Source organism: Aythya fuligula, chromosome 1, assembly GCF_009819795.1.
Source record: "Aythya fuligula isolate bAytFul2 chromosome 1, bAytFul2.pri, whole genome shotgun sequence".
Lineage (NCBI taxonomy): Eukaryota > Metazoa > Chordata > Aves > Anseriformes > Anatidae > Aythya > Aythya fuligula.
The window spans coordinates 93,267,886-93,294,819 of record NC_045559.1 but is presented as its reverse complement, the minus strand read 5'-3'; the positions used below and the strand labels follow the sequence as shown (position 1 = coordinate 93,294,819).

The following is a 26,934-nucleotide window of genomic DNA, read 5'->3' as shown; positions in this document are numbered from 1 at the left end:
CATATTGAGATGACTTTACAAAGTGTATCTTTTAATTCTTGGGTGAATATGAATATCAGGCCCAAGTTTTAATGGGTAGAGATTTCAGAGTGAACATGCCTAATACAGCCAAACAGGAGACTAATGCCAGGCAGGTGATCAGTCTTGCCTAAACACAGTCATTGATGCCCAGTGAATAGATTGAGCAGTCAGGTGGTTGCAGTTCAAGTCTTTAACCCCGCTGAAAGATAACAGCCCCCCCAAAGCAACCATAATTAGACTGGAGTTGATTCACCTGTCAGACTCCTGACAGCAAGTAAGATGAACAGTTGGATTTGCTGTGTGGTGGAAGTAGCAGCTGGGGGACTGGTTCAGCCTCTTTCAAAAACCAGCATCTATACTGAGAAGTTAAAACCGTAGCTTCTTACAGTGCAAAGTGACCAAATGGACAGGAAGAGGAAGGAGTTTACAGCTTGCTGTAGCAAAGGCTTGAGGTCTGGGCAGTGAAATAAAACCAGTGATGCCTTGCATGAAAAAGCAACAAAACATGACAGGGATAAACGTAGAAGTTGGATTGGCAAGACTATAACCTGATGAAGAAGTTTGTTTGTTTGTTTGTTTGTTTGTTTTTTTTTCAGGGAAAGGACTGGTGGTGGGACCAGGAAATATGAAAAAAGCTGAGTAAAGCAGGAGGATGAAAGAACCTATAACAAGCTGGTTAGCTACAGTGGGAAGAGTTGATTTCCATCTAAGCAGTTGACATCAAGTAGAAGTGTTGGAGAAAAGACTTAAATCCTTAGTAGTCCCATGGAGGTGATCACAATTGTGATCAACAAATACACATGATGAATTCTGTATTACAAAAATGGCATCTTTTAAAAATGGATAAAATAGCACCTTTTTTCTCCTCAGTCAAAATGAATGTAGGTATTTTGTCAAACATGTAGCATCTGTAAACAGGATACATGTACTAATGGGTGAGCTTCAGAACTCAAACATCCACTTCATTATAGAGACCATTATAGAGACAAAGACCTCAGTGCTTCAGATTCAGGCTTATTAACAGACCACCTGAGTACCTAATAGTAATAAGTAGCTAATAGTAATAAGATATTTTCTTATTTTTCAAGAAAAAAAGGGGTAAGGAAACATTGATTATAGTCAAATTAAGATGTAAAATGACTATAATTATGCCAAGAACAAGAAGTAATTACCTGTTAACAGGGGGGAAAAATCATCTTTACCTGATTGTATTTATGACTCCACTTGTTTCTGTGAGCAACTTCTTTCTGCTAATACAGACTAGCCCAGTTCTGTTTTTTCTGCCTTCTAGTGCAACTCTACTTGGTTTTGAGAACAATCTTAAGGAACTTACGATGCAAGACCAAATCTAAGGGATTCCTGAGAACTTTCAGTTCACATTTTTGCGAGCCTGCTAGCTGCCTGAACTGCTTTGAGACAAGGTATAGCATCAGGTTAAGAGATAGAGGAACTCCAGGATCTCTGTGGTGTGCAGCAAGATGTTAACACAATTGTTTTATACTCAAGAAGTCACAGTGGTACAAGCATCTCAGACAAGACAACAGCAGTGACAGCATCTTCCCATTGCTATCGTTATCACATGAGGCTGTAGGTTGTGTTCAAGATTTCCATTACCTCACCTAGAACAGCTAATTTCTCATTTTCAACTCAGAGCTCTTCTGACAGCACCAATGTGGTGTCAGCAACTGGCAATATGCTTTCCAGCACTTGCACCTTGGTTAGAACCCTCACATTTATTTGATGGTCAACAGAAACATTCAACCCTTTCAATCCACTGTTCAGCACAAGTGCACTACAGTTTCCCCATTTCCTTATATCCATTTTCATACCATGCTGGTTTGACTTCTGTTACTGTTTTTTCTTTATCCATAAGCAGCTGCCTTCTGCAGATTTCCTATTCTGTTATTTGTCTGCATTCACATGTAGTGGCTATGACTGAACTACCCCAAAGCCTTTCCATGACTCCACTCTCCACTTTTTTCTTCAATCCCGAGCACCATCCTTCCTTGTGCTGTACCAGAAATCGCTGCTCCAATATTTGAGATCATTGCTATAGGCGATAAGTAACAGCAACCCTGTGCAAATGAGCTTCCCTCGGCAGGGCTTCCTTCAGCACTACTTCAACAACTCGGTCAAAACAAGACAACTAGTCTTTTATAGCAAATAGCGATTTGCTATTCTTTCTTTCAATGTCAAAGCAATTTATTAGAAGCAAGATGACCTACAATTTGAAGGGTCTGCTGCTCCGCAAATGCCATCTCTCCTCCTGTGCCCCGTAGCTGCACTTCACTACAAATACACTTATTTTTCAAGCACTAATACCATGAACAGTCTTGAGAGAGCAGTCTTGAGAGAGCAGCATTTTCTTCCGCTGGTTCAAACTGCTAATCCAGGCCAGCAACCTCACTACAATAACGGATAGGCCTTCCCCTTGAAGAAAAGGGCAGGAGCACAACAGGTTTGCCACCTGAGGCCCATCACTCTGCACACACACACCACCCAGGGCTCCCAGCTGTGGCCTAGCAGTGCCATGCACAACAGGCCTACCCTTCCTGTTAAATACACTTCCCCCCCAGTGACCACAGTCCAGTCAAGGTACCTGCTCAAGACACTCCTCAGAAGGCTGTCCTCCTCCCTAAGGTTCAAGGGCAGCCCACAGCAGCCTTATCTGCAGGTCCACAGCAGCCTCCAGCACCCCACTGCAGAGTCTCCCTTCCTCGCCCACCTAAGGAGAGGGGGAACACAGCCAAGCCCCCTCACTAATGCCCTGCTTTCCTTCTCAGAGCCACCTGAGAGCTGAGACAGGTCAGCTGTACTTGCAGCAGCACACGCAGCTGGAAAGCAGACAGATCTCATTAGGCATTTACAAATCCACCTTCTGAATTGGAAATGAATCTCCAAGCACTTAAAGCAACTGCTGAAATGCACCTTTGGCAAATGTGGGTAAACTCAGTTTATCCTGCACCTGGAATAGCCTTACCAGTGTCTCTCTTGACATGCCATGGCACTGTGAAAGACTTCTCACAGGCCTGATTAGTGGGAACTCTTAATTATTCAGAAATGCTAATTTCCCATTTCTTCCACACTACCAAGCCAGGCCCTGCTGTACTACAGATTAACATTTCTTACTGAGGTGTGGGGGATTTGATCAGGCCAAGCCAAGCACAACACTCGCCTTTTCAGATTTATATCCAGAAAGGACACATCTCCGCATCCTTTTAAGAAAGTTTGTGTCTTCCTTTCAAAGGAGTCTCCAAACATGAGGTAACACAGGCTCTCTGCCCTTTTTGGCCCTGACTGATGAGGTTACACATTGGGATGCACACAGTACACTGAAAGGGCATCCAATTCCTTTCTGATTGATACAATACTAATGTGCAATTTATGATATCTCCCACCTTCCTCTTCTCTCAGCCATCAGAGCCAGGAATGATGCCTCTCATGCTGAATTGCTAACCTTAGCAACTATAACTTTTTCAAATTGAAAACAACTTGATCTCTTACCTCTTTCTCCAGCCTTTTGAGATTTCCACCATTCTCTTGATATCAAACTGATCAGTGACTCTGTGGTAACAAGATTTAAAACCTTAAGAAGTCACACTTCATAAGCAGTTCCCCATATTATTTTTAATGGATTTTCAGAGCTGTTTTTCTTCCTTTCTTGTGAAGTAATGCCTCTATTTAAACATCTTAAAGGCTGCTGCTTAATATTACTCTTTTTCAAGCAGCTCAGAACAGGAAGACAGGACTATGGATTTCCTAGCCAAAACTGAACATAGTAGACAAGAAAGGAGAGAGAGGCATTATATAAAAAACACATTGCAATCAGCAGGTTCCTTTCATTGAAATATTACATCTAGACCAATAATAAAGTATCAATCAAATAACAGTTTCTACACACCTTCAGCTGAACAGTTTGTGATCCAAACTCATGCATGCATGTTTCTGGGCAAAACCGGACCTTTCCCCAAATCTGTACAAAAAGCAGAAGTCAGATGTGCCTGTTCAGGCATAAGTAGCTGGGCATCTGCATCATTGGTTACACACATTTCATGACCTGAACTTCCATTTGTCACAGTTGATCAGCCAGCACTATAGTATATTCAAGGAAACACTGGTTCCCTGAAAATGCCCAATCGAATTTAACGGTAACTGTTCCTTGTCCCAGGGGTATCGTCAGTGCTACAGTTGGATTTCTACAATTAATTAGTTCATCGTCTGCCCTTGATGATTACATGGCACTTCTCCATAGCAACATTGATTTGTGGAGCTTAGCTTCGTAAAGAGAAAAAACCCACAAACCCTCAGATTTCAAATTATCTGTCAACAACAGCAGTGAGAGTGCTCAGGCTGCAATTTTTAGAAGACAGTAGCTGTTTGCCTAACTTCTGCTGTGCTTGAGCAATTGGCAGATTTTGTATTGACCAGTGCTTAGCCAGCCTTCTGCTAGTGGGCTCATAGCTGATTAGTCACATGGTGATTCATTTCAAGCTTGCTAGAAAAGCATCTGAAATTAATGGCATGGGCTTGATAACAATCCAGGTTCCAGCCTCACTTAAACAGAGCTGGGCTGCTGTGGAGGTGCCAGTTACTCCTCATCATGCTACAACATGTGAAGTTTGTTTTTAAGTTTTTCCCTATGCCTGGTTTAATCATGCTTCTGATACCTCCTACTTTGTAGTAGTAAGAAACGGTAGCACCTAAGCCTTAGGATCGTCCAACATAGAAAACAGTCTAAGACATTCTGTACATTTTGTGAAGCACATTCAAGATATCTAACAACTCACCCAGCAGTGAAACACTGACACTTCAGAGCTGCAGAGCGGTATGTGCTTATCAGCAGATGCTAAAACAGTCACCAAGTAACAACAAAATGAAGAACTACCCTGTCTATACTTGGGCTGGAAAGACTTTTTTGATATTCAAGAAGTTTTAAGCTGCAAGTACCTTCTCATTCTTTAATGAATCAGGGACATATTGCTATAAGCTGACAAGGCCTCAGGAGAGTCAACTAGTAAAATGAGAGCACTTAATGGGGATTCCAAAGCAAATACCTGAAAAATGAAGAAATCCAAAATACCAGAACAACCCCAAATACTTATTTCAAACCTTTACTTCACCCTCATTGTACAGGGATGCTTCAACACTGAATTAATAATTCTTACTCAGTCTCATTCCAGCCGAGCTCTCAACATCCCCTAAAGAAGTTTTTCTGCTCTGTGAGGTTGGCTGGTGTAGGGACAGAAACCTTGCTTTCTCCCCCCAACACAGTTTAACGAGGGTACTGAGTTCTCTCTTATCTAGCATACACCTTAATCTTTATATGAAGGAACATGCCTCCATCAGAATAATGATTTCAGAGCAGTCCTTGGCCTTGCTGCTCCTCTCTGACACTGCACCTTCTACTATAGATCTCATGAGCCTTGCACAATAGATAGGAGAAAGAACAGGTGACCATTTAGCAGACACAAGCAGAATTTGGCAGCCTTTCACTCTTCCCACTTTCACATCAGAACAACTTAAACCACAGCAGAGCACTGACAGCACCCACCTCCATCTCCCCTGTCCCTGACAGTGTGAGTCACAGAAACCTGCAGACCTGTGCAGTGCTGGATAACCACTGTTCTTCACTTTACCTTCATCTACTGTGCAAAATGCTAGCAACAGTGGGATGGAAAGCTCACTGATTCCCCTCCATGCAATGTTAACAGCAGAGCTGTGTGAGTGAGTTACAGTACTATATGGTTTCATTTTCCATTATTTGCTATGCTATGCTATTTAAATAACATCTCATCCAAAGACACCATTGTTGTTAAAAACATTAGCTTCACATCCCTGTTGTTAGTGAACACCAAGTATTTATATCAGACAAAAAATATATATTTTTTCCTAAATCACAAGTCACTACTCACCACACATCAGCACACTTGTGAAAACCGCAAAAGAGTAGCAAGTAGCAGGTGGGAGCAAACAAGTAATTACATTCCCAGCAACACCTGCCTTAAATTTGAGGTGCACTGTTCAACTAGCAGCTTACCAACCAGTGACACAAGAAATGCCCAAGTAGTTCAGAGCACTAATTGGTAGGATTTTGAGTGCAATAGCAGTCTTTTCTTCAGGACTCCCTGGCCACTCTGATGGAATTAATTTCATCCTAATGCCTCAGTGTTCATATTATGTATCCTCCTTCAACAAAAATAGCATTTCAAGTAGTTGAAGCCAGGTTAATTATCCTGCCAGCCCCTGGGAAGATATACAACCACATGTGATCAAGGAACTACATGCAGCTAAGGAACCACATGCTGTTTCCCATGTGTCTGAATGTAGGAAAAAAGCAACTCTTCTACAGTTTAACAACACTACTACCTGAGATATAGATACTGGGTGTGAGATTTGATGGAGGCTATTTGATAAATAATTTAAAAGCCTAAGCATTCAGGACAAAGTAGGAGAGAAGGTGGCTCAGAAGCTATTTGTCTCTTACAGTGGTTACATCCAATAGATAAGCATTACCAGCAATGAACACTACTTTTAATCCAGTACACTGAAGTACAAGGGAAAACTACAGGCATTGCATATAGATGCACTCAGAGGATAACAGACTCCAGAAAGGAAAACTACAAACTGACAGCAAATTCATCATAGGAGTAACTAGTATGGATTTACCAAATGCACCTGTAACCTGGAAATCAGGAGGTCCGTAGCCAATAGTTATCAGGTGCTCAGTCTTTCTATTAAAGTTATGGACACAAAACAGCTTTACAGATGAAATAATGTCAGTCTGTGAATTTACAAGCAGCTAGATGTGACAGCAGGGAATGTTATTTTCACAGCCTGATATGTCCTGTTACTCTTACATTAAAGTAGTATGTCCCAGAAGATTTCACTGGGGCATTTTTTACATGCCCACCTCCCCCAATCAAATGTTTCGGAGTTGAAACATTTGTTAAAAAAGGGAAGTGGTTTTTAATCAACGTATTACTTAAAATACAAAGACAAAAGCATTTGAACTCTCTGGTAAGTGTGGCTACTAATTATATTTTCTGCAGATAAAGCTATGAGTACAAATAATATTGAAGTTGTAATAAACATTTTGTAAGGCTTGAAAGGCACATAATATAACAATCTAAAGCAGAAAAGTACCCTCTCTGCATTTATATCTTGGGTAATTCAGCAGACATCCTTAATTTTGCTGCTGCCCATTCAGACAGCGTTTTCCCCGGGTTCATAAAAATTACCTGATCTTCCAATATAAGTCTGTTTGTACATTAGCATATTTAACCACCAATATAGAACTAATTGTTATTTTCCACCATTTACCATATTATTTACAAGATTTTTTGTATTGTCAGTTTTAGGCAGCCTTAGTGAAGTTTGGCAGCTGCAGTCTTCCAAGTGTGAGCATTGCAAATGTGATAGAAGTTTCTACTGCAGATTGTACTGAGATGCTAACCCTAAAGAGCAAACAGCATTTAGGAACTTTCCTCATATGTCAAGACAAAACAGTCTTCTGTTTCCAGAAACTGCAGAGTGAATCAACAGTTAAGAAAAAATATGAAAAGCACAATTTAAAGTGATGTAGTTCTGAAGTACATCATGTTTTCTTCCCCCTTAAAGTGTTTCTGAACCTAATAATTCATAATTTGTTACGAAATCCTGCTATGATGCTACCTGGGGCTGTTTTCTTTGAGGGGAGGATAAGGAGGTGAGGTAGCGTGTGTTTAAACATTGTTTCTTTTTCTTCTTAAATAAATTACACTTGTCACATATGAAGAGGTAGATCAGTCTTTATTCTGACAAATAGCAAATTGTCTTTTCAGTCATGACCCTTGGCCCTTCATATGGCTTCCCTTTTCCACAGACCCTTAATCCGAATGCTCCATTGATTCAGAGGGCAAAATCCATCTGTGGTTTAATCCAGTATAGATTGCACGAAATTCTTCCAGTGGACAAGGACACTTGCAGGACAGCACATCTCACTGTGCCAGGCTGCCGTGTCTTTCAGGTATCTTCCCCTTCCACCTCTGAATGCAGCAGTTGGGCAGATCTGGGGATTCCGTGAGCAAAATAATTTTATCATACAAGGAGTTGTACATACCTAACAAGGTGGGGACACCTTCCTGAAAACTGGAGACACCAGTCCTGTAAGAAGTGCTAGTTACAAATCAATTATCCAATACAAACCCATGATACAGGGAAATGGAAAGTTAGATTCATAAGTCAGTATCATTCCAAGAAGTTATCCTGCTATAGATGTGACCAAGACCCATACTAAGGGATGATGCACTGAAGTGACTTTGTCCTTACAGAGAATCTGTTAACAAACAGGAACAATCAAGTGTGACTCCATCTTTACTCTTTTATCTTCTATTTATTTTTTTGAAAATTAAATGTCTTAGCTAGAAAGGTCTCTGGAGTTAATTAAGTATTTTTAAAGGCACAAAGAAAATAAGCTCATCTTCAGCTGCACATACCACAGTTGTCTGGCTTGCAGGTAACCTTTGATTCATTACCATGGCAGCAAAGTGTGTTGCCTGCAATGTGACAGCAAGAAAACTACAAATCCAGTGTCAAACAACACACAAAGCAACTTTTCCCCTTTATGAGAGCTAACTGATTTTTTTAAAGTCAAGGTCAAAGTTTATGGCAACTACATATCTTAACTATATGCATGGTACACATGTTAAACCAAGTATATAGCAGTATTCAATTCCTCAGCTACAGAAACTTAACTCAATTGTTATCTTCAGAAAATGCAGGAACAGAGACAAAGCAGAGAACAAGATCTGGCCTGTGCAGAGGAGGATCTGTGAGTCCTGGTGAATAACAACTTGAGTCAGCAGAATGCCCTTGCAGCAATGACAGCTAACTGCCTATGGGTCTTTGTAACTACAAGTGTAGCCAGCAGGTCAAGGGAGACTTCTTCTCTATTTTTAGTGTTTGTGAGGCCTCATGGTGTACTGTCCAGCCTTAACCCTCCCAGTACAAGACAGATGTTGCCAAACTGGGATAATTCCCAGGGAGAGCCATGGAGAGATCAGGGGCTGTAGCACATCATGCATAGTGAACAGCTGAGGGCCCTGGGGCTGTTCAGATGGGAGTCTGAGGGGTGTGAGAAGCTACCTGCTGTCTTCAGATACCTAACAGGGCTGGGTGTTACAGCGAAGACTGAGCCAAGCTCTTCTCAGAGGTGTCTTCACTGTGTAGGAGGCAACAGAGAAGTTACAGCAAGTGTTGTTCAAATAAGTTTATCCCTGTGATGGTAGTCATATGCCAGGAAAGGTTGTACAGAGCTCCATCCTCAAAGTTGGTCAAAGTTCATCTGGACAAGGCTCTGGGTAATCTGATACAACTCTGAGGCAAGTGGTAAATTGGACTAGATAATCTCCAGACATCCCTCCCAATTTAAATCATTCGTGTAGTTTTCAAACCTGTGAACCTGGTAATCAGGAGGGCTTCTCCCTGCATTTAAATCATTGCAAATTTTATAAATGCCTTTACAATATTAATTACAACAATTACAATATAAAGAATTAAAATGTACAACTTGAAAACAGATTCCACTCATCTGTTCATTTTTTTTTTCTAGGACTTCAGCTTTAAACCATCATTTTTTTTCAGTGACATTTTGAAAGAACAAAATCTCTGAAGCTTCCATTGCATTGAGTTACAGAGGTCCAAGAGACTAAAACTGCAGACTACCACCATCACCTGTTTTTTTTCTTACACCTGGAAAATATAGATAAAAATTAGTTACTTGACAGAGAGAAGAGGGTCATGAAATCTATTAAGCAAAATATTTTTCTTCTCTCTGCTTAACATGACAACATGCCTACCAACTTCAAACAGCTTCTTTGAGTAGAAACCAGGTTGCCCTGGCAAACCCACACTCAGTCCCTTATCAAAAATTGCAGCTGTATCATCAGGTAACTCCATTCAGAATGACTGCAGAGGGAAGGCCACTACTGCAATGGCTGCAAGGTTCCCCCTCTGCTATTCCAACACCGTGGCCTAGAACAGAAACCAAGCAAATAAAGCTGGATGTGACTCTTGTATCTAACATGTCCACAACTCCACTTCATATGGATCCAGTGCATGGTGAAATGGCTGGACTCTGTATCATAAACATATTTAGCTGGGTCATCAGTAACACAGGCCACAAAAACATCATACATGGATCTCTCTCTGTGACATTTCTGACTTGAGAGATGAAACAAGTACACTGTTCAAGCTGAAGTAGCACACTTCACCTCCCACCCACCCCTCTGAAAACACTCTAGTAACATACTAACTGAAAATATCTGCTGTCCTATCAATTTTGTGTGGAAACTAGGCTGACTCACAGTTACTATACCTGTGACAGACAGAAACTGCTGAGCATATTTCAAGGCACAAAGTCTGTTGCAATTATCATCTTCAGCTATAGGAGGCACCCCATTCTGATGCAATGAGACTCATTTTCTTTCCCCAGTTCACCCTTGCATCCTAAGGTGCACATCACACAATCAAGTGGGGAGAAGTGGCATCATGAACAGATGTATAATTATGGAGACATCTATTCTCTGTCTAGACTATTACTTTAATTTATCACCAAAAGACCACTGAAACAAAATTCAGAGACATGTCTGACTTGTTACAAAATGTCACAGCTGAATACATTTCTGTGACACAGCTATTAAAGGCAAAAATGAATGAGTGACAATCCTGACAAAGAACAAATCTGAAACTGAAGAGAAATGAAACAAACTTGTTGCTGGTTCCAGGACATTGTCTTGTAGTCTGATATGCAGAATTTGAGCACGATCCTGACTGAGATGCACCAATACTTCACTTACCAATTAAACTGTACATCTTTAGATTTCACAAAGGCTAAAAAGAAGTTTAGGCTCTCTTGTACAAGTTCAACAACAGATTATCTCAAGGCACATTAGAATTTCACCTGTGTTTTTTTAAAGGTTAACAGTCTGGAATAGAAAGTGTTTTAGGTTCTTTGGTCCCAAGCAATTTCGCAGTACATGAACTGTTCTCTTAAATAGGTCATAAGCAAAAAGCAGGGAAAAGCTCCTCTCAGAGACCAAAGTTATTGACTTCAAGTTGTGAGCAGCTGTCAAGACTTAATAATCCTAACATTTTCTATCACTCAGTGCATCTTGTAACTGACTGCACAAATATGCATAACTCCATAGTTACGCCAGACAATCAACAGACCTAATGAGGGTAGTAGCACTGACCACATACGTATCTGGCAGTAACTGTCAGCTTTTTGTAACTGCACAGGCCTACCAGAAAGACACCACAATTTTGTCCTGATATTTACTGTTTCAACTAAATATGAGAAAAAATAGGTACAGCAAGTAGCTCTGTATGTTCGCTTAATGTTTTACAATAAAAGCATTTTAGTAACAGCGAAGCAAGTCGCAGATAGGAACATAAAAAGCTACCTTTGGTAACTTCTTGTCTGTATCACAGATTTCAGTCTGGGGACTAGGTACAAGATAAAATTGTTGGTAGGTAAAATCCAGAAGACAGGGCAAACAACTATTAATTACTAATGCACCAAGATGAGTTAAACATATTACATTTCATATTACATTTAAGCTGAATTTCATCTCTTATCTTTCGACCAGTTTATTTCAAATAGTGTCTTTTCCAATTTCCAGCCTTACAGAAGAGCTGGTCTTTTTCTGTGGGTCTGTATAGACATCCAGAAGTTTTCCCTCATCTGCACTTAGAAAACAAGCACACACTTGTTAGTATTAGAGGTCAACATGCTTGAAAAAAACTTCAAGGTTGTCTTAGTCTGTTAATTTACAGGATTTACAGGAACACTGAGTAATTAAGGCAATTATTTGAAAGTTATTTGAAAGGTTTCAAGAATACCTCTAATGAAGCATGTCCAATTATATTTTAATTATTTACTGTTACTAGTCAGGGTGAGATACTGAGATACAAGCTCTAGTAGAACTGAAGCAATCCTGAGAGAGCAAGTGCTATCCAGATGCACAGTAATTCCCAACAATTACTACCCTCTTTAGCATCACTTCACTACTCCAGTGAAGGGTAGTGGCACTTCAAAGAGAGCCTCAAACTTTGTTTTTGACAGTTGTGTGGACATATGCATCAGCTTCCTATTTGGTCAGTTTTGGTTTTCTCCCTTACCCCTTTTCTTGTCCTTTGGCACAAAACATGGCAGTATCTTCACAATAAATAAATAAATAAATAAATAATAATAATCAGGTACACCAGTAAGTGCAAATCAACTGTCATCCCAAAGTCAATGGTTACCATGCACCCAATCAAGAATCAGCAAGTGATTTACACGCACACATTATCCCACTTAAATGCATACAACAAATGCAATTGTAAAATGCACAGATACACAGATAATTCAGAGCTCAGTAAATGGACTGCAGGCTCAAACTTCAGTTCTCATCAAGTACCATAAGCCTCCTGTTAAATAAAACAACTGTTGGCAGAACATCTTGCTTCAGCATCCAACACCACAGGTATTCAAAAGTAGTACTGCTAGAAAAAATCATATGCTCCACATACAGAACCAGAGAATGAAACATGAAGAAATATATCATGCCAAGAAAATGGGTACATTTAATCTTAAATCTAAACAACATATAAAAACTTATATTTCATACGTTTATTTGCATCAAAATCCAAATACATTTAAAGATATACAAAAATAAAAAGACATTTTCTACACCTTAAAAAAGCTGATCAAACTCACTTCTATGTGAGCAATCTTTTGTGCAATCCTAATTAGCATTCTCCTGTTATCTTCAGATAATTCTACACAAAAATACCCTCCCCCCAACATCTAGCCACACTTAAGACTGTAGGCAACATTTCAGAAGAGTTAATACTCTAAAAGTCCCTGAATATATTACAAAGAAATCCTCTCACAGGTAATAATTACGGTAATACATTGCATTAACTACTTTAGGGCAAAGTACATGCTGATGGAGAGCTTACAATTCAAACTTTTATTTTGACAAACATTTTGTTGTTTTGAACAACATAGGAAGACTACATTTTTCTTTAAGCTAATCTTACATTTTTAGAAATAATTTTTAGAAATAACTAGAAAATGGACTTTTTTGCCAACATTCTCCCTCCCTTCCCCCTTTCTCCCCCATCTCAACTCCTCAAAACAAAATGCATCTGCAATTAAGAAAAGAAAGTAGAATAATGGTGTCTAAACTCACAAGCTTTTTTTGTTTTGTTTTGTTTTGTTTTTTTTTATGTCATCATAATAGGAAGTTACTAGCTTTTCAGTATCATATTAAACTAATGAATTTACTGTAAGCATTACTACAACAGCAGTTTTGAACCTCCCTGTAAAGCACTTTCAACATATTTTTTGCATTAAGTCTTGCTCAATAATATTGGTCTAATTACCAGAAGCCAGCTTACATTGTAAACAGTTTTGGGGTGTACAAGCCCTTCTTCAGGTCTCAAATACAGCAGCAGGCCTCAAAGTTGAAAACAGTTGCTCAGAATTTAAATGAACATGCTCATCAGTCCACAAGAGAACAGCCAAAGAAAGCTCCCAAGAAACAAGTTTTTCCCAAAATTCTGCTTTGTCATAACTTCAGCTGTCAGCTTCATCCACACATAAAAGCAAGTTGCTTAGCAAGATACCAGTTAATGCCGGATCTGTGCCCAAACAATGGGCATCTAAACCATCAGCTTCTAGCTATTGCCTGTGCCAAACTGCAAGCGTTTACCTAACCCTATTGTAGTGATGTCATTAATTTTACTACAATTGAGATTAATACATGTTTTCCTAAAAGCATTCTGCCTGCAGCACATTTAACTGTACAAGGTTTCAATTCTATTGCTTCTGCAATGGGGAGTCTTCTGTCTCAAAAATCAAATCATGTCTGCAGGAAAAAAAACACACTGATATTACAGGTGTTATATTCAATCTGTAACAAGTTAGTTCAGTGTGAAATAGCCATACTACATGTTTTGTCTTAAAGTCATCTGACAAAGTCCTTACTCTGTACATACGTGTAAGTTTCTCCAAAACAATTTCAGTCAGCATCTTATTTCTTGCTGTCTTAAACCTCAAGACTGTCTCATGAGATCATTTTGGCATTGGTAAACATATTTTTTTTACTTGAAGAGTATTTTACTCTGGAAGAAAATTTACTTTAAGAAGCTCCTGAGCATGTTTTTCAACCATTACTCACACTCCTAAGACTTGATCTGGAACACCCCGTACTGGTAACATCAGTATATTCACCAGTTATTTCACAGTACTGTTTAAGATGAAAGAACAGCACTGAAAGCTACTTGAAGACTACTGAAGCTTTCTTTTTCTTGTCAAGACATAAAAATTTGTCATGGCAATAGTTTTATCACAAATTGAGAGGAAACCAATGAACATGAAATATATTTATTGACCAACAAGAGCGAACTCTGAAACACTTAACTGAGAAAATAGCTAAATAGTCATGAGCTTTAACAGTCTACTTTCTGCAACTAAATTTCATGTAGACCTACTCTGAAACTATAACCAGAAAGTACATCAACTGACAGCCCGGGTGCAAATAACAAGGAACACAAAATTCCTGATATAACAAAATTATGTCTGTTTTTGCAAGGTGGGAAGACACCCAACATGTTATAAAGCAGTAAATCAGTACTTGAGAGGTAGTCTAGTTGCTCATTTGACTGGGAGAGGTAGAGGTAGTGGAGAAACCAATTGCTAAGGCCAGTCAAAATGGTAACTACCCCAGGCTTTCCAATATGCAAAAAAACCTGACTGATAGCCTATTACTACTTAGGTCACCTGGAATTCAGTTGCTGGCCTTTTACTCATTTTTACATAGGCAATTTTATAACATCTGTTTAGGGAGAGAATATGCACTGATAACTGGGGCAACAGCCTAACCGCACTCGGTCATGGGTCAAACTAACGAACTGTAGTATATACATCTTAAGGCTATGAAGGTTAATAAAGCTACATCGCGCTCCTCATTTGGCAGGCTGAGGTTGTACTGTTAACTGCTAAAAGAAATACATTCCAAATGCTAGAATCAAGTTAAGTCACAAATTCCATAGGGTTCACTTACACAAAATTGCTATGCAATTTCTTTCCACGAGAAAAAAATCTTTTAGAGATCAAAGCCAACAAACCATATTGGTTGTATGGTCAACAAGTACGAAAAAACTCGTATCTTAAAGTTATCATCTGCATGTGGAATCATACGTAATGCTCCCTTGGATTGATGTAAACTTTCCCAGGTCCAAAGCTTTGAGGGTGTCTGCTGCTCCAATTTTTGTAATATGTGTGCTGATAAACAGGATATATATGCTGAAGACTCTGTTCTTCCTGTAGCTCTTCAGCTTCGCAGGTAAGTTGCCTTCCATTCATGGCTTTCTAAGCACATACAAGAAATAAACAGTTTCATATTTCATGTATAGAACCCACTATTTCTGTTCTTGTTAAACCTCTGATGAAAATGAAAGGTCTATGATCTCCAAAATAATCCTAGGTACAAAGAAACATGAACTTGAAAATTCCTATCACTAAGACTATTATATGGCAAATGTTAATAACTACTCAAAGTTGACCTTCTAACTTCTGTTTCAAAGTTAGAATTTAACTCAAATCTAAAAATCAAAACAGACTATCTAAGTGTCTGTTAGAATCTCTGTTCTTTGTTATTTTATTCAACAAGAACTTTAAAGTTCTAGTGATTATATGATTAAATTCGCCAGCAAAACTACTTGGCAAATACAGTATTTTGAAGTCCTATTGACTCATTTAACTTAATGGACAGCAAACCCACACATGCAACAGTTATTGCCTTGGACAGACAAGTATTTTGTTCTTCATGCCATAAAACATCCTCACACTTATTTTAAGAAACTAGAGGAAATCAGTTTTGCTTAGGAATTTGAGCCATTTTATTTACCATGTGATGCAAGCTCCCAGTATCTCTCTCTCCACACTGGCTTTGCAAAGCAAAATGTTCTTTCTGAAAGAAAAGTTAGTGGAAGCAAGTCAAAACTGCAGAACAGGTTTATTTTACACAAATACATTACCCATCACAAAAACGTATTCGTCATTTTCAAGTGTCTTAACTGACCACCTTTTACAGCACTCCATACAAGATAATCTCTAGTGGGAAGAAAAATGCTGTTGTCAACATACCAGTGTTATTTTCATGAATTTGACTTTAAATATGAGCATATTTGAGTGAGATTAAGAATCTTTTTAAATTTATGACATTGACTTTAGACAAGACAAATGAAGTCAAATCCAACATACAGTACAAGTCTTCACAATCATCACTATCATCATATGGATAAATACAGTTTGATATTGCACAGAAGTATTTAACTGAGAAGGAATTTAATTGGATACTACTAACAGTAGAAGGGGATAACATGTTGGTTTCTCCATTTGATGAAATAAAATATTTTTTTATTTGATAAAATTAAATAAAGCTGTTCCTTCTGAAAAAAATATAAATTTCTAAAGGCAATATCCAATGCAAAAGTGCTTTTTTGTTGTTAATTAAAGCAGATATATTTATATCTCATCTACTTAAGTTTGTTTTGCTGACTAGTTTTGCTATTGATTTTCCATGCTGCCTAGATCTTCTGCTGTCAACTTCTTCTGTGGAGCCTAAACTTCTTCTTCAAAGTATGTCTCGGAAGTATTACTTCAGACTCATTGCAAGGCCCAATAGCTAGATGCATGTTAGGAGCTGTTGGATGTTCTATTCACAGAACAGGACAATAACTAACAGCCATCAGAATTTCACAAAACACATATAGCATGAACATCTTACAATCTCAGTGTTAACTATGTCTGCTCCTATTGTTCAGTGTGGCTTGCTAATAAAAATACAGCCATATACAGCAGTAAAACTTGGGTAATCCAAACAGGAGTCCACTGCTCTTTTTATTAAGTCTATCAATCCTTTGGAATATTGGCTATGTTGTAACAGAAGAAAGGCCGTAATTAATTCACCTGATTGCATCTTGTTATTTGATGCCTTCTCGTACTTACACTAGTCAATTCACTTATTCCATTATTTGCCTTTCGTTGGATTCTGAAAAACAGTTCCATGACCAGAATCAATGTAGTTCTTACAGATCTCTTAATTTTCTAAACTTATGGCTATTATAGTAACAAAGAAGTCTTAAAGCTGACTCCAATCAAGCAGTAGATACTGATCAAGCAGCACTATCCTACCCTAGCGGCATATCCGTAGTCTATTTCTTCATGTCTTTAAGAAACTCAATAATGAACACAGAGGTTCTCTGATAGCAGATAGAGAACAAGGACTATCTGCATCTACTACATTTCATAACAGAACTGAAACTCTACGTACTTGGGCTCTGTGTCAGCTCTATTCACGAATACATTTAGCACTAACATAAATAGCAAACACCAACATTCCCAAGCATGTGACTGACGCTGCCTTGTTCTGATCTAAGTGCTTGTGCTAGCCCTCAGAGAACAGAAGCATATCAATAAAATTACAAGTACATAAAAAGCTAAAACACAGATGTTATTCCTGTCCATCAGAATATTCAGTAAGGATCAAATAACAGTGGATTAAGTTCAAGACTGCAGAAAAAAACTTAGTGATATAAAAAAAGGATTTTAGATAGCTTCTGTATCTTATCAACTTGTCAACTCTATTGCTTTTGGAACATCTATGACTATTAGTACTACTAATACTGTAAGAAAGATATTGTGGCTTATTTAGGGTATGCATTACATAGTGATGGCAACCAGAACCCATACTGAAGTACACAAATACACCATAATCAACTATGCTGAAATGATCCAACTTCAATGAAGTAATACCAAATGGAAATCCTCCTCACTGCAAACACTTGAAGAAAAATGAGCTAACTACAACTAACTTGTCTATGATTAGTTTATTGTTAAGATAGAAATAGAGAAAGTAATATTTATTGCTTTATTCTAAGAAAATCAGCATTACCGGTATATACAGCAGCACACATACTGTGCTCTTGAAAATAAGCTAGAAAAGTATGGCAGGAAGGCACTTCCAGAGTTCATACAGACTTCTGCTTTAAGTATAATCATCCTTCCAGCCCGAACTGTGGTTGTAAACACTATTCAGAGATATGCTGGACAAAAAGCAAGATGATATGCTGCCTGAGAAAAATATTTCTCTTCTTTTGTATTAGCAAGCTTTTCTAATACCTCACAGGAGATAGATTTTTGTTTTAACCAAAGGGGAGAGAACAGATTTTTCTATTCTTCAAAAATGGTTCTTCACTTGGTAGGTAAACACTTGTTCTTCAATATTTCTTTCAGAATGGCCAACAGTCATTTTAGTCAATAGCTAAAAGTCCTTCAGTCATGACTTACATGTATGTTGCTCCAAGTATCTATTTTAAACATGACTAAAGAAAGCACCCTGCATAACTTCTGATATTCTCAGTGTTTGAAGTGTAAGTTTGTTCCAATCTCAGAAAACAAACTTTCAGCAGCTGCTAAAAGACAAGAACAGATTTTATCTGAGCAATTTAACACCAATCCAACAGGAGAAAACAGGCATCTGCATTTTGCTTGGGTCTCACTTAAGCAGGATCTTCGGACTTGTACCACTCAAATCACAATTCTGTATCAGCATTTCAAGTAGTTAGTTCACCAGAACTTCATCCCCAAATTTAAACCTTACTCAGTCAAGCTGAACATCTCCAATCCATTCTACTCTGTCAGTCAGTTTCTATCCAAACAAAGAATCAACTCATTAAAAATAATGTAAAAATGTGAACTTTTTTTTTTTAATATTAGTTCCAGATAGCACTGTGGGAAGAATACAGAAGAACAGTAACTATCTGTCTACTCCAGATCTTCAGGCATGTGAGAGAGTCATTCTTCTCCCATTTCTTTGTCAGTAGTGAAAAAAAGTTTAAGTAACAGTTTAAAGCCCTGTTCAATAGAAATAAATATTTTTCCTCAATACTAAATGCAATGTCTAAAAAGTGTATTGGTTAAATCTGTAATTTCAGCTTTTTTTTTTTTTTCCATTTTGTTTTCCAATTCAGGAGCTACTGCCTCAAAGTACAATACTATCACTCCACCTCTATGTTAAAAAGGAAGCTAAGGTAAAAGTTGCTGGTTTTACATTTAAGGACTTGCTTTAAACAACACAGAAGACAGTCAAGAATGAGAACATTCCACTCCTGTAAAGAACAAGTCAAAATATTGTTTTACTCTAACAGTCTACTCTAACACATCATGAACAAGAATATAAAAACATGCGGTTCCAGCACAGAAAATATACCATATAGAAAAGTCTATATACCATATAGAAAAGTAACAGCTTGTAATCATTAAAGATGACCTCTACGCTAATTGGACATTTACATTTTAAACTGGAGGCAAGTAAAGGACCTCAGGAAATCAATGTTTCCTAAAGAACAACCAAGTCTTCAAACTGACAAACCAAAGTGAGGAGTGTTATTCTGCCAATTAAAACTTCCTAACTTGAATGTCAACTTATTCCAGTGCCATAAATCTTCATAATGTCTTATTTCATTGTTTTTCGCTGCAAACTTGGTATTTCCAAGTGTTGCTTTTCTTCTTGTATCTTCTTCCTAATGCTTTAATTTATGCATTTCAGTGTTTCCTAAGAGCACTGAATTTTACTTTCAATATGCTTCTTCTCAAACAGTCCTTTAAAAGGCTCAACCAATTATCTCATCATCTTATATTTTCTCATCCTTTCCAATTCACAAATCCCATTATAAATATGTCCTATCTACTCCCCATGTCTAAGAGATCTTATTTATAGGAATCCATCCCACAGAGTATATCATTGTCTTCATACATTCAAGATCCATTAATAAAAAGTCATGCCTCATTCTAGTCCCTATCAAGTTAATGTTTCCTTCCTGTTTTAAGATCCTTCATCAATATGGATGAGTTTATCTGCACACATTTTGTGCTTCTTTCTATTCAATCCTGTTTGCCTAAACAACTTTGCAGTCTAAAGCAGTTTATAATAACGCTTCCTCTTCCATCAAGGAAGAGAAATTCCTACCTTTATAAAGATCGTTAGAGAAACAAGTAGAAGAGTGCAGGAGCGCCATGAAATAATCAATATCAAATGCCATAAATGAATCAATATTTTCCTCTATTTAAGACTACTTTTTGCATTTGGTCCAGAAATATCATTCAATAATGGGGCGTTGCATAGCCTTATGTTTTTAACTAAGCTACAAGTTCACTTTTTTCCTATTTTGGAAAGGAATACTTGTATTACCATTGAAGAGCTTTACCATTTGACAGGATAGTTTGGTTATAGATGTTAGGTGTTTGAAGTTTCAAGACTCAAGTCAGCCTTTTCAGGGCTAGAATTACCTACTTGACTGTATTTCCTTTCTTTGCTTTTTTTTCTGCTGCTATAAAAGAAAATACAAAAGAAGCCCAAATAATTCCTGAGTGTTTCAAGAATCCTGAATATTCATGCATTGCATTATATAAAATCACAGTTGAAGTATTATTTTTTTTTTCTATTTCCTTTCGAAAGGCTTGTCAAGCATAACATAATACCATTTTTTCCCATAATGTCACGCAGTTCCTGTCTCAGTCATGTTTCTAAACAAGTCAACTTGGCTTCTTAGAAATATATTCCTTTGCAATATATTCTATGAAATAGTTAACTAACTTGAGTAATCAAATCATTTGTCTGGATTAGTGCTCCCTCTCCCACTCTTTTTATTAATATTATGCTGCAGAGAAATTTCTCTTCAAGCTACTGGAACTCTTCTATTGCTCAGCTTCTTGACTTGCCTCAAAACTCAGTTGCCAAGCAAAGATTGTGCCCTCACCAAGAATATAACCTTCAGGCTGCTCACTGCTCTTTCACATTGCACATAACAAGCCATTCTGAGTGAATAAATAGTATTTCCGTAACAATGATTAGGAAAAAAAGCACAAAAGCAAGACCTTAGAGATAGACAGTTTTCACAGTAAAAGCTATTTACATGGTCATTTTTAAATTTGTTCTGTTTACTGTCTCTTTGATTTAGCCTACTCCCTCACTCTTTTAGGGCCTTTTTTCCTCTGAATTTCTACATTAGTCACAGGAAAATACCAATTGGTATCCACAAACATCAGTATAAAAAATTAGGAGCGTTCAGTTAAAACATACTTCCACTTACGTGTTGAATTTTCAGCATCAGTACAAACACTAACTACACATAAAGCTTCCAAGTCTGAAAAAGTTACTATTAAACCATTTGTTTTCCACTATTATCAAATGTGTATAACATTTCCCTTTCTTTTAATACCAACACTCATATGCTCAAATATGCATTAAGATCTACTTAAAAATCAACTACTGCACACAAATGGGAGCATTTCAGCTTATTCAGTTATATCTGAAATAATTCACATGACCCTAAAAACTACTGTACTCTACCTGAGCACTAACTGTATCAACGATTAAAAATATTGCACACTACATGTATCAACAGAATCAGCTTAAATTGCATTGCTCCTCAGCTACTCTAAACACATCGAAGGTACCATTTAAGTTCAGTCTCCTTCAGCTTTACTTTGCACTTTTGTGCATTTTATTTTTGCTCAGATTTATGTGATCATCTGTTGCTGTTGTCAATACAGCAACGCTTCACCTGCTTTTCTTTTCAGCATAGCTATAAGCTTGTATCCGAGCTATTTGGAAAGAAACCTACCAACACGGTTCTCACTTCTGTCTAGACATTGCAGTTCAAACAGCATTTAGAACATAATTTACACAGCCACTGCAGACACGGCCAAACAGGACAAGGCAGACACACTAAGCCACTTCTCCCTCTTTATAGCTATTCAAGCGTTGGCTTATTATGACAAAACAATACAACCAATCACTTCTTGACTAAAGGTAGTATTTTGACACTTATGTCTATTAGATTAAGCAGAAGCACTTGCCTCAAGCATAACAGACAGTACATGTGTATGGATAGTATCATTAGCAGATAGGAAGACAGCCTCCAGCTCCAGTTCTTTTCAATTTTACGAAATTCCACAGAAGAAAAACAAAACAGGTATACTAACAATGTTATGCCAACATCCATTAGTTCTAAATAAAGAATAGTGAACATGTAGCGTGATAGAGAATTTGATATCTTCTCCCTTTCCCAAAACAACTTAGGAAGTTGTTTTGGGAAAGCTTGAGGGAAATGAGTATTGAACTGAATCTGGTTTTGGTATTCAGTTTGTAAAATGCATTTAGATAAAACATCTTCTTCTTTGTTCAACAAAGATTACAGCCAACTTCAGCTTTTCTTAGTTCTTAAGTAGTCACTAACAAAAGCCACAGCAAGCAAAACCAGAGAGAATTCAAAGACAGTTCAGAAAAAGAAACCATGAACTTCAACACTGGATACTTGGAGAGCAGACTTCAGGCTGCTCAGTGAATAGTTAGTAAGGCCCCCTGCAAAACTGCTTTTGAAGATAATGGTGTCCAGCAGTGCTGGTCATTTTTCAAGTACCACCTCCTAAGAAGACAGGCAATGGAAATTCTAAAACATCACAAGTCAAGCAGGCACGGCAGAAGGATGGTTTGGCTTAGCAGGGATCTTCTAGAACTTAGGCAGAAAAAGTATATGGCTGCTGGAAGCGAGGTCAGGTTATGTGGGAGGAACTGCAGGGATGCTGTTTGCCTTAGTAGGGAGAAATTTTGTGCAGCCAAAGCTCAACTAGAGTTGAAGATGGACAGTACCGTGGTGGATAATAAAAAGGGCTTGTTAAAAATATCTGAAGAGCAAAAGAAAAGCAAAAGAATGGAGAAAACACAGGCCTGTCACTTCATGCAGACAGTCACCTCACAAACAGGAACATAAACAAAGCAGAGACATTTCATGCCTTCTTTTCCTCTGTCTTCAACACTAGCCATAGGCTCTGGGACTCCAGGTGCCCTGAGTTTGAGGACTGACTGCAGAACAATACGTTCCCAGCCAACCCCAATGTTGTGTGGGATTTGCCGTTCCACCTGGATGCATACAAATCTGGGTGGCCCCTTGGGATTCAGCCCAGGGTACTCAGAACTGTCTGATGTCATCATGAGACCTCTTAATTCTTCCTTCTGTGGTCTTGGGAATCTGGAGAGGTCCCAGTTGACTAGAAGCTGACAAATACCGTTCCAATTTTCAAGGACAAGAAAGACGACCCTGGTAATTACAGGCATCTCAGTCTCACTTCAGTGCCTGTTAAAATTACAGAGAAGATTATTTTGGGAGCTACTGAAAAAACACCTGAAGGACAATGCAGTCACTGAACTTAGCCAAAATGAGTTCATGACAGGGAAGGTCCTAACAGACTTAGTTTCCTTTTAAGAAAAGGTTACCCATCTAGCTGACAAAGGGAAGCCAATTGATGTAACTTTGGGTTTTGGTGAAACTTTCAATATTGTTTATCACAGTATCCTTCTGGAGAAAATGTCTGGCATACAGCTACATAAAAACGCAACATGAAGGATGAACAATTGTCTGAGGGGTCAAGCTCAATAAGTTATAGAAAATGGGATTACACGAGGCTGATTGCCAGTCACTAGTGTTGTTCTGCAGGGCCCCATTTTAGGATCAGTTCTCTAATGTTTTCACAAATGACCGGGATGTAGGATTGGAAGGTGCTTTGACCAATTTTGCAGATGATACTAAATTGGGAGCAGCTGCTGAGATTCAAGATGCCTTGCAATGACATCTTTACAAATTAGAGGGATGGGCAATCAACAACAGCATTAAGTTCAAGAGCAAGTGCCAGATTCTGCACCTGGAGAAGGGGAACCCCGTGTACAGACTAGGGGGTGAGGCTGGAGAACAGTCCCAATAGAAAGGGATCTGAGGATTTTGGTCAATAGCAAGGTAAACATGAGCCAGCAGTGTGCCCTGGCAGCCAGGAGAACCAACTTTATCCTGGGGTGCATCAAACACAGCATTGCTGCTAGCTGGTCAAAGTTGAGTGATTGTTACACTCAACTCTGCACTGATTTGGCATCACTTTGAGCACTGTGTGTGGTTTTGGACACCATAGTATAAGGAAAACATAGAACTATTAGTGTCCAAAGGAGGCCTACAGAGATGGGAGGGGTCTAGAGGAGTGGCTGAGACCCCTTGGTTTGTTCAGCACAGAGCAGGCTGAGGGGAGGCCTCATGGTGGCCTGCAGCTCCCTCAGGAGGGGAGCAGAGGGGCAGGCGCTGAGCTCTGCTCTCTGGGGACAGCGACAGGACCCAAGGGGACGGCATGGAGCTGGGACAGGGGAGGGTCAGGCTGGGGGTTAGGGAAAGGGTCTGCACCCAGAGGGTGCTCGGGCACTGGGACAGGCTCCTCAGGGGTCATGGCACCGAGCCTGCTGCATTTCAAGAAATATTGGGACAACGCTCTCAGATACGTGGTCTGATTTTTGGGTGGTCCTGTGTGAAGCCAAGAGTTGGACTTGATCTTTGCATGGTCCCTTCCAACTTAAGATATTCTGTGACTCTAACATGCTTCTGAATATCCCTGTAAAGGATAGCAAGTCACATTTCTTTCTGCTGTCATTTTGATATTTGACAGCATTGTAGATGTACAACTAACTTACAATAGTACATACCTTCTGATTCAGTAAGCAAGATAACATTTTTTTTTTAACTTAATATTTCAAGCAGAGGACTGTATTAGCAGAAGTATGCTCCATCACTATTGCATTCACTAGCTATGGTAATGCCAGAAGAGTTACTCCATAGTTAGCACAGGTGTCAAACCCGAGGAACAAAAAGCATTGTTTACTTTGTATCATCTTAGGTGTTACACTGCCTTCAAAAGCAGAAGACAAAAATTACACTTTTTGTCAAATACATTTTTTTGTACATTCATAATATTAGAATCATCTGGCTTCTACTAATAATAGCAGTGAGTCTTCGTTTCCTACTTCACTCAGGAACAAAACTAGCAACTGTTACTCAACACAATACCTGTAACACAATAATATTTTCATGCACTAATTGCTTTAAGAAGAGAAAAGGTTTTATTGTCAGCTTATATTTGTTGAGCTTTAGTAGCCAACAACCCCCTGAAGAAAATCTACAGAAGTATCTTCAGTGCTTTTAAGAAAATCTGTAACTAAGATCTCCACATCAGTTTACAACTGAACAACCACTAAACACCTAGCAGAAAACACATGCCAATATTGCCTGGACAGCGTTATTTTAGATCACATTAAGCTACCCATGCAAATGCACTAAAAATTCAAGTAATTGTCACAGAGCTACTATAGAATCTTTTGGTGCTGATGAAGGTATATTATATAAAAAATATATTTAAAAAGTTAGAATCTAGATAATTGCAGACAATTATTTAGCAACCCTCACTAAGAATCAAAAAAGCATATTAAGTAAACCATGGATCCAGAATTTCCATGTATTCCAATCAGTCCAAACACAAAAACTTAAAAGAATGGCAATTGTTACCAGCAAAGATCACTACGTTGAAGTCTCTTGTTAAGTGTACTAAATATATCTGTTCCGTATCTGTTCCCCAGATGAAAAGCCTCTTATGAAGCTATGTACATTCTCTTAATCACCACAGTTTCATACACAGCTTCAACATCAAGAACAGCTGACCGTCAAACACTATTAAAGATACAAAAGAGATCTATCCACTAGCTGTCCAACCTTTAAGTTTAAGGATCCCATTAACACCAAGAACATAAGATTCAGGTATCACATAGGCAAAGAAACTTTTTGGTTGTGAGTTAACAAACGAAAGCCTTGGTACTTTATCAGGAAGGCAAAATGAGACTGAAGTAATTCAATAGTTAGCACTTCTCCTACCTCTGCTTATATATAACCCCTTACTCACCTGAAGCATAGCTTCTTTCTGCGGTACAGAGAATGCTCTCTCCTCACAAGATGGTTTTTGAGTGGGTGGAAGATCAATCCTATATTAAAAGAGAACAAAGTATGACATACCATGTTTATGAAGTCCAACTGAAGGGTCATAATGTGTTTCTCCAGCTGCGAAGTCACCCAGTGCTCACTTTAATGAACACACATTTCAGTCAGCAATAACCCAATTGTGGAACATGGTAATAACCTATCCATCACTGGAAGTAACTCAACCATGCACTTTTTGTAGGAGAGAACTGCCCTCCTACCCTCCAACTAAGTAGAATAGGGACTACTGTAAGCAATAGGTAACCATCATTTATATGTCATGAAACAGCCTGAACAATGTTTACCAGTACAAGCTTTCTTTGAGAAGCCTTACAAAGAATTACATGCAAGACTTCTGTTATGAGCTCAGTGAAAGCAAATGGCTATAGAATACAAATGTCTCAATCTCTTCATATAATTATGCTTCAGCTATTGAATTTGAGAAGCAAACATGAAAACAGTATTACTTCTAATCATGTTAGAAATTACTTAGTTCTACAAAAACACCTGACTTATTTTCCTAACTCAAGAGATTCAAGTCCTGTAAGTTACTTTATGCTACATACTTTATTTTATTCAACTCTTCATTAAGCATTCAGGGAGATGACAGACATTTTCATTTCTTATTCAGTTTAAGTGTTAATTGTATATAGGGACTTTTGTATATGAAGGGACTTATATTTACAAATATTCTAAGCCACTGTCACTTTTTATGCATGCTGTATGCACGCTCCAAACAGGGTCTAGACATCAGCTACATTAACTGACAAAATCTGTTCAGACTGTTCGCTTGTTTCTGTTTGACCACATCAGAAGCTTAAAACTCAAGTGCATGTCAACATCAGAAATGTGAACAGCCAACCAACATGCCAGAAAGCACATTAAGCCACTTGTTTCTAACAATACAAATCAGAATGCTTCATTTCACACACATAGCAGGATAAATCCTACTGGACCGTTACTTCTGCAAAGCAT

The 26,934-nt window shown here is 38.3% G+C and overlaps 1 protein-coding gene across 1 annotated transcript in view; it reads right to left on the bottom strand.

The window, feature by feature from the left end:
• Positions 1–13,169: 13,169 nt before the first annotated feature.
• NECTIN3 (nectin cell adhesion molecule 3) overlaps positions 13,170–26,934 on the bottom strand; it is a 59,520-nt gene continuing 45,755 nt past the window's right edge. Inside the window, exons 8-10 of the mRNA XM_032183207.1 lie at positions 25,886–25,964; positions 15,960–16,022; positions 13,170–15,421 (exon numbers count right to left, since the gene is read on the bottom strand). Coding sequence (XP_032039098.1) covers positions 15,245–15,421; positions 15,960–16,022; positions 25,886–25,964 — 319 coding nt within the window. The 3' untranslated portion in view covers positions 13,170–15,244. The remainder of the gene's footprint in view (positions 15,422–15,959; positions 16,023–25,885; positions 25,965–26,934) is intronic.